Raw genomic sequence first — 9,060 nt, 5'->3', positions numbered from 1 at the left:
GTTTTGACTTCATCATCGTCTTGAAGATGCTGACCACCTAGGTGTTTCTTCAAGTGCAGGAACAATGGTGGTCACTGCACGCAAGATCGAGGCTGTACGTAGGATGATCTAGAGTTTCCCATCAAAAAGATGTGATGAGATCTTTGGTTTGATTCGCCAGATGCAGATGGGCATTGTCTTGCAGCAAAACGATGCCCTTGCTCAATTTCCATGGACTGTTGCTTTGATTCTGGTGTGATGTAGGCCACCTATGTTTCATCACCTGTAACAATTTGCCTGAAGAAATCATCACCGTCGTTGTGGTACTGCTCAAGGAAAGTCAATACACTGTCTAAACGTTTGGTTTTGTGCACTCATGATTATCGGAGGCATCTCAAACACTTAGTACACAATGTAAACAATGAATAATCAGACTGTAATGACGTCAGTGCATAATTAAGGTACAGGCTTTCATGTAAAAATAAAATTATTGAAATATCTTAGCACATCTGTTTTAATTTCAAAACGGTACTTACTTAAAAAAACACACCTCATATCCAGTAAAAATAATGGAGCTTGCACTACTTCTTGACCCACTAGGAGTCAAACGGCAAAAATTCTGTTTTATTTCTAGAAATAACGGTTGGTGGTTGTACCAATTTCTTTCCAAAAGTGTTTCCAAAACAAAGGTACATGCAGAGCTATTACAATGGAAGAGGAACACTAAAAGAATTGTAACAGTTGAAAGTTAAATCTTTAAATTCTTATGTGAAAATTCCAAATTAAAACATCAGTGACTCAGCTTGATTATTATTGAATTTCCTCTTGTTATTTTCTTTTTAAACCACCTTTACTTCATCAGTTCTTTCTTTCTGGTAGAATATTATAATTTTAAATAGCTAACATTTACTGAATATGTAATTTTGTATGCACCTATGTCTGTTACTTGTGGTCTATAGTGCTGGATGTCTGGACGCTGAAATATATAGTTTCTGTGCCTTTTATATATCAATATTTAACATTCTCCTCCTCACTCCTCAGATTGATTCAAAGTACTGGTGGGAGCTGTGGCATTTCGTTTGAAGAAACTGTTCATCATGGACTGGTCAAGAATGAGCTGGAGAGAGGCAGAGAGAAGACAGCACATGAGTGTGGTACTCATACACAAGAATTAACTATGGACGATGATAGCTCGCTTAGCACCACATATGAATGTAGTATGAGGGAAAAGGAATTCAATGTATTTAGTTGTAATTTCTGCCTACAGAGCTTTCCTTCAAAATACAGACTCATAATGCATGTGTTCATGCACATTGATGGCATGCAACCTCCTATGTATGTTTGCAAATGGTGTGGTGAGGTATTTCAGAGTAATGTTAACTTGAAAAAACATTTGAGAATGGGTGAGAATCGTCGATTACTAACTGCTGGCAATCATGAGAGTGGCTGTAGTGGTGAACACTCAAACAGTGTCCTCTTAGGTAGTGAACCAGAAGATTCTCCCACAGAACACACTGAGCAATCTTCACATAAGGAATCTTTGAAGGCTACAGAAACGTTCTTAAATGACACATTTAACGCCCGCATGACACATGATTCGGTGAAATCGAGTGGTCATAGAACTTTATCTTCAGCTGGTGCCCACGCTTTCCTACTTGCCGCAAAGAGACCCCATGAATGTAATATTTGTGGCAAATCGTTTGCTGTGCGAGGTAATCTCAACAATCACAAATTAATTCACACAGCAGAGAAACCTTACAAATGTGATACTTGCGGCATTTCTTTTGCTAGGTCAGGTTACCTCAAGCGACATATTTTGTTACACACTGGGGAGAGACCCCATGAATGTACAATTTGTGGCAAATCATTTGCTAGGTCATGTCTTCTCAAGCGACACAGTATGGTACACACTGGGGAGAGACCCCATGAATGTACAATTTGTGGCAAATCATTTGCTAGGTCATGTCTTCTCAAGCGACACAGTATGTTACACACTGGGGAGAGACCCCATGAATGTTCTATTTGTGGCAAATTTTTTGCTACTTCACATTATCTCCAGAAACATTCACTAATTCACACTGGAAAGAAACATTACAAATGTAATATTTGTGGCAAATCGTTTTCTGCGTTCGGTAAGGTCAAGAGACATTCATTAATTCACACTGGAGAGAAAAGATACAAATGCGATATTTGTGGCAAGTTTTTTGCTAGGTCAGGTTATCTTAAGCAACATACATTCATACACACTGGGAAGAGACCTCACAAATGTAATATTTGTGGCCAATCTTTTGCTTGGTCAATTTGTCTCAAGAGACATGCATTTATTCACACTGGAAGGAAATCTTACAGGTGTAATATTTGTGGCAAATTTTTTGCTATTTCATGTTATCTCCAGAAACATTTATTGATTCACACAGGACAGAAACCTCACAAATGTAATACTTGTGGCAAATCTTTTGCTGAGTTGGGAAAGCTCAAGAGACATGCGTTACTTCACATCAGAAAGAAGCCACAATGAAGTATAACCTCAAGCTGATTGTTGTCTCTGGTTGGTGCCCTGAATGCCTATAGAATAAAGAATATTGCAGACACACATTAAATTTGTGATGCCTGTAAAATAACATTAAAATGTGCTAGAACTGTGAAAATTATGCAACAATGTCTACTATACAGGGGTCACAGATAGTGTGACAATATAAAAATCCTTAACATGAAGTGTGATGAATTTGCAGTACCAAACTGTAGACAGAAATGTCATTTATGCTGCTGTTTTTCCTATTGGACAAATCCTTAAGCTATGTCAGTAATTATAAGCACCACAAAGTATTCACTGTAACCCAAAGGAATTGTGATGCATTTGCTTGTTAATCGAAAAAATAGTTATTATATGACACATGCAGCTCTGCATTATATGTTCAGTGACAGCAAAATATATTCACAGCACATTCTTCATTCAGTCTGGTAAACTAAACTGGAGATTATTGGGATTGATGACCCGATAGCTTGGTCCCTTTACTCCCCAAACCAGCCAACCAGAAATGATTATGGCAATTATGTTATTCAGGTATGCTTTGTCAAGAGATGTGCATTGTATGCAATTAATAGTATGTACCAACTATGTTATTTAAATACTAATTCTCCATTAATAAATATTTTATAATGACATATAAATGCTTGTAAGCTAAAATAATATGATCACTTGCTTAACAGCTTGTTGGTCCACCTTTGGAATAAATAACATCGAAAATTTTGCATTGCATAGACTTCATCTGAGTGCACATCTTCCATGAAGGAAAATAGGGAGTTGCAATAACAGTCATCTACTCTACAGCTGTTATGATGCATTTGATTACTAACACGTGTCCCATGGTGTCCCAAGTGAATTACTCTTATGTGCTGCCATGTAATAGCATATCTGGATGTGACTGTTTCATGTGTAACAGGAAATGTCACTCATCCTGGCAGGTGACATTCACCTTGACCTACATTCCAGTGTTAATGATCCTTTGCCCACTGCAATTGTGATTTAAAATTTTTTATTGAAACACACACTGGCCATATGTTGTGGAACCTCGTGTTCAACAATGTGCTCTGCATGGTGTGTTGCAAAATGTGTGTGCCTACACCACCATTGCTTTTTGTCATTATATATGCTACATATTGCCACCTTTCTGTCTTTACAGAGGAAGCAAGCCACTGATCTCCATGTTTTGTGATGAGATGTTGATGTTCTACCCCTTTTCATCAGGTTGTGGATTTATGAGCTTTCAGCAAGTTTTTGCAGATGTTCACAGTGGTAGCATACAACCACCCCAGAACAGTTTGATCTTTGTTAAAGTCACTTAGGTCATTAGATTTACGTGTTTGTAACTCATATCACTGCTAGAATAATTCCGTGTTGCTCTCTGATCTGCTTATATACTCATACTTTCCTTACTGTGACGTGCCTGCAACATATGGCATTCAGTCTCCTGGTGGACAGTGTTCATAAACTTCCTGCTCATCAGTGCATAGTCACACAAATGAGTCAGTAGGTAAAGTGTGTAGTCTAACAAGTTCGTCATGCTTGGTTTCCCATCACACCAATGCACAAAAGCTATATTTTTTGTGAAATTATTTTTAGGTTTCGCAAATATCTGCCCATCATTCAGATATAAGGTTCATAAGTGTTATGCACCGAAGCTCTTAATTATTTATTCAGCATTTAGCACTACAGTAATTTAGATTCCATGTATTGGAATACACAAGAACAACACTTGGGAAAGCTCAGAATGTGTTTACTAGTTACATGAATTTAATTCAATTGCTTCTGTGGAGTGTTGCATCGTAACATTCTCACTATGGGAATGGTATGCATGTGAACAAGGCATGGGCTGCTAACAACATACAACAGTAAATGGTGCAGAACCAGCCTCTGCCTAGCCATGGCTCTACAGTGAAACACAGTGCAGCTATATAAAGAGTGAACCTTTGAAAAATTAGAATTCTGAGTAAAATAAAGCTTTTTCACTTAGTCAGTCAGTCAGTTAGTCAGTCCACCACACACACTTAATTCCCCCCCTGTAGCAGCAGGTTACTGACTGAAAATTACAAACGTATTTGGTGAATGATTGAAAATACTCCTTCGGATAACTGGCATTTGCTAAGGGATGCTTTGTTCTAATAGCAGTAACAGAAAAATTGCTGAACATAGTAAAACAGTGGACAGTGATACAAAGCTTGAAAGAATTTTGGCATTATTAAAAGTAGTCCAGTAATTTAGATTTCGAATTAGCCGATTTTGGTTCTTGTAGAAAAAAAGTGGCCAACTGAAATGATACAGTGGTGTGGTGGTGCAGTGACAGAAGTTGTACTAACAGTATATTGAGGCAGCAGGGACAGCAAGAGGGGTGCCAAGATGTTTCAGCTGAGCAGTGGTGAGGCTGATGCAATGGTGATGCCTGAGCACAGTGATGGAGTATTGTGGTCAGGAATGACAGCGTTGGGACACCAAAGATTGTTACAAATTGTGGAGGCCTAACACTCCATCAGAGGGATGTGTCAGCAAATGCTGGTGGGGTATTTCGATACAAAGAAGGTTTCTCAATAATATAGCAAACATTCATGTTTTTCCTGATAAACAATGTAGTTTTTGGTATAAAAGTTAATGTCAAAATTATTGAAATATACATTACAAACTGATTAAATATCCTTAATAAACAGATCTCACGAAGATTACAGTAACACTATAATTGTTTTATTAAATCTTGATTCATAATACTTCTCAGTGAGACTAATATTGATAGATAAATCGTAAGTAACTGGTTTGGTCCTTAACCAAGTAGAACATAATGCTCTTTACTATTACAAAATACACAGAAAAGCAAAATTATACAACAAAAACAAACTGATATACATTAGCATCTCAACTGCTAATGGTCATAAGATAGGGCCATGACTGAATTGCACCAGGTTTCAAATTGCCTGTAAGTATGATAATCCCAACAGCTGCTGCTCAAGCATAGCTGCATTTGGTGCTCTGAATAGTTTACAGTTTCCTCGATTAAATATGAGTCATATAATGATTCTGAGGACAGCTACAGTTACTGGAAGAGATAAGATGCAGGGGATATGTAGGTATTCTAGCTTATTCCATTCAGTGTTGTGTGCTGTGGAGTGGTCAAGGGTCACTTGCCATGTTCCCAAGCTAATAATTCATCAATGGTTTACAGAAGGCAAGCCTTCGATTTATGTGGCAGTGTACAGAAAAGTTTAAAAGCGATTATGCTTGTAAGCTAAATGAGCTGATAACCTAATGGTGGATATGATACATCATAATAAGAAATGTTGAATAAAAGCCCATATTTAGAGAAACCCAATAAGTTTGAGGCATAAATGCATGGTCATAACAGAGGAAAGCTACCACATTCCGCTGTTTGAGAGCAAGACAATGCTCTAGTTTCCTTTACAAAAAATACAGTTTCACAATTCACGACACTAGTGCAGAGCGATAAGGTAGGACAATGTACTAAGAGGAAACTCGAGCTATATGACAGATTCTGTTTCATTATCGTTGCTAATAATCTGGATGTCCTATGTTTGCCAAACACATTCATAAGCAGCCGCTGAGGCGACTGTCAAAGGGAAGGTGGCAATACTCAACCTTGCAACTGGTGCAATTTATGGATGGAGATATCTGTACGTTTAATAGTTCCACAGATCATGACAGTTGTACCTTAGCTGTAGTGTAATATATAGCGAGGTTGATTCCCATATGACGTAAATCATTTACTTGGGTGCTGATACGTGAACTGAATTATTAGTCAAGGTTTTCAAGAAGATTTTGGGTGGCAGTAAGTTAGGGCTCAGCTTCTAATGTAATCCTATCTGAATGATAGCGTGCAAGGTGTTAACATGCAGCTGTGTTGCGTGTGTGCTATACAAAAACAGCTGTAAAGTTTTGGTTACTTCCAAAGTAGTAGTCAGTTTTCACAATTCCCTGTGTACAGTTATTAAGTCACAACGAATCGAGTTTTGAAGTTACTAATATTGCAGTTCTAGCTCAGTGGCTATACTATGAATTTGTCACTTGGTAGCCAAAAGGTGGTCATCAATGTGAGTGAACTGCACATGCTGGCATACTAGTATTTTGGGTTCTGAGTAACAAAGAATGTAGTCTTTTGGAGAGCTTTATCCCAGCGGTCTGCATCAGCCTGATCAGCGTTACCAATTTTGTCTTCAACACAGCCACATCCATATTAAACCAAACTCTCACACCACAGCAGAGCATTGTTGGGACAGGATGAACCATGTATCCAGTGCAGTGAAGGAGAACTAAGTCAACGTTAAAAGGTAGAGGAGGTGGGAAACACGGGCTGGTCGTTTCTGCTTGCAGCTTGCAAGTGTCAGCAATCACGTGGAGGCAACTGCAACAGGTTAGCAAGGTTCAATTTCTTCGCAATGAAGATGTTGATCATCAGTATTTATAGTGTGTTGGCCGATGCTAGTTGTTTTGAACCTTTGCATAAGTTTACAAGTTCATTATTCTTTCGAAAGTGAGTATTTGTAATAAGTAGAGCACTAAATTCCCAGCTAATGGCGAAGCTGGTGAAGGTGGTAGTGATACTCATTTGGCATACTTTTAGAAAGAATAGAACAACTAGTTGCCAGACTTACGGCAGAATTAACTCGACAGTCAACAACTGTGAATGATTTACCATGTTTGTGCTAATTCTATGCTTATGGAGAAACCCAGAGTGGGTTTCTATTCCCATTTTTATGGAAATGTAATGGAACTGAAACCACATTTTGGTAGTAGCCATGATATAATCTAGCATGAATATGGAGATGTTAAATTTAGGAGAACGATTACACAACAGGAGCCAGAAGGCTTACGCAATAATGATAGTCATCTCAGTGTACTATAGGAATGAATAAAGGGCTTAGCTGTCGCGAAAATGGAAAAAACCAGCTTCAATTGTGTGTAACAAAGATAAAGTTGAGGCTACTGGTTAAATGTATATAATGTGTTAAAGTATATAGTAAGGTGCAATAAGAAAGGATGTGAGCTAGGAAGGCAGTCGTGATCAACTGTCGAAGCTCATAACCTCCCAAGCAAACTGGCGTGTGGTGCACCACATAGGGTAGCCTTCTACGTGATGAGCTAAAAACAGGTATTCATAATAGTCACTTTTTGAAAAAGACTTGAATTATAGCTACTCAGCGACCTAACTGATCCATGCCAGTACTAATTAGATTAGACGAAAAGAAGAGTTGGCACAACATGACAATATGAAGTGAAAAATAGAAATACAGACACAGAAAATAGGTGACAATGCACACAATTACTGCAGCTTACATTGATTCATAAAGAGATGTAAAAGGAATGACTGGGGCTTGTTGCTAGACGAATCCAGCGTTTTTCATCATGTCATCAGCATGTCAAAGTGTAATCAATTCTACAAGTGGTAGGAATCGAAGTGTGTGTACTGCTGCCATACAACATTTGTGTTGTGAACCGTAGATATTTATTCTGTTGCTACAAAAGTACATAGCACGGCCGCGGTGGCCGTGCGGTTCTGGCGCTGCAGTCCAGAACCACGGGACTGCTACGGTCGCAGGTTCGAATCCTGCCTCGGGCATGGGTGTGTGTGATGTCCTTAGGTTAGTTAGGTTTAAGTAGTTCTAAGTTCTAGGGGACTTATGACCTAAGATGTTGAGTCCCATAGTGCTCAGAGCCATTTGAACCATTTTTTAAAAGTACATAACAGCTAAAGCAGTGTGAAACCAAGTGGAAATGCCCATGAATAAGTGAGTTAAGAAAATGCCTTAAAAGAGGCAAAACATTTAAAGTTATCCTCAGTGATGCAGTGCTGGTAAGCAGTACATTAATTTTGTATGTGTACAAGACATAGGGTTGTGTTCAGCTGCATAACTGTTTATAGTGTGCGGTGTGTGAAAGCAAAACGCTCTTATGTATCAGTGGAAATGAAAGGGACGCAGAAGTAACTTGTAGTAACTTGTATCAGTAGTGTCTGCTTAGTGACAGATGGGGAAGCACAGAGCAATGGAACAGATTGCATGAAGCATGCGACATGTTTCCATGAACAAGAACGGTCATCATCAGACGAGTTTGCATTCACATAATCAAAATAGCAGTGCATAATTGGCAGGTAAAACACGTTACTGGAGGGACAAGTGCACAAAATTACGGTTTGGTGAGTATATGAGCATAACTCATAACATTGGTGGCGGACAAATTGGAAAGTGACTTCATTATTCATATTTTTCTTGAAGGAGATGGCGAGACTGAAACTGATGCAGTGCTGGTGCATTATCTGGGACCTGTTTCATAAAAGTGATTTTGTACTGCTAGGTGCCACATACGATTCAGTGGGCGATGTAGATAATGTCCAAGGCCCCCTTTTGCACAACAAATGCAAGGCGATGAGTAGTGTAGGACAAGTAGGCTCCAGTATTATTGTAAAAACATCCTAAACAGACAGATACCCACAGGTAGACCAGTTTTCACAGTTGAAACGATGTGGAACATTATTGCCCGTGTACACATAGTGTTCAAGGCAGTGTCAGTGGTAGGTAAAA

At 38.7% G+C, this 9,060-nt stretch overlaps 1 protein-coding gene across 1 annotated transcript; it reads left to right on the top strand.

Moving 5' to 3' along the window:
• The first annotated feature begins 629 nt into the window (after positions 1 to 629).
• On the top strand, positions 630 to 3,088 carry LOC126108991 (zinc finger protein 708-like). The gene has a single exon (XM_049914393.1). The coding sequence runs from the start codon at positions 1,157 to 1,159 to the stop codon at positions 2,495 to 2,497; it is 1,341 nt and encodes a 446-aa protein (XP_049770350.1). The 5' UTR covers positions 630 to 1,156; the 3' UTR covers positions 2,498 to 3,088.
• The last annotated feature ends 5,972 nt before the right edge of the window (positions 3,089 to 9,060 follow it).

Source organism: Schistocerca cancellata, chromosome 11 (genome assembly GCF_023864275.1).
Source record: "Schistocerca cancellata isolate TAMUIC-IGC-003103 chromosome 11, iqSchCanc2.1, whole genome shotgun sequence".
In the NCBI taxonomy this organism is placed as follows: domain Eukaryota; kingdom Metazoa; phylum Arthropoda; class Insecta; order Orthoptera; family Acrididae; genus Schistocerca; species Schistocerca cancellata.
Note: the sequence above shows the minus strand (reverse complement) of the source record. Positions and strands in the feature narration are given on the sequence as shown.

Excerpts from the sequence above, each read along its gene's own strand:
- LOC126108991 (XM_049914393.1), top strand. The coding sequence starts at position 1,157 with ATGGACGATGATAGCTCGCTTAGCACCACATATGAATGTAGTATGAGG.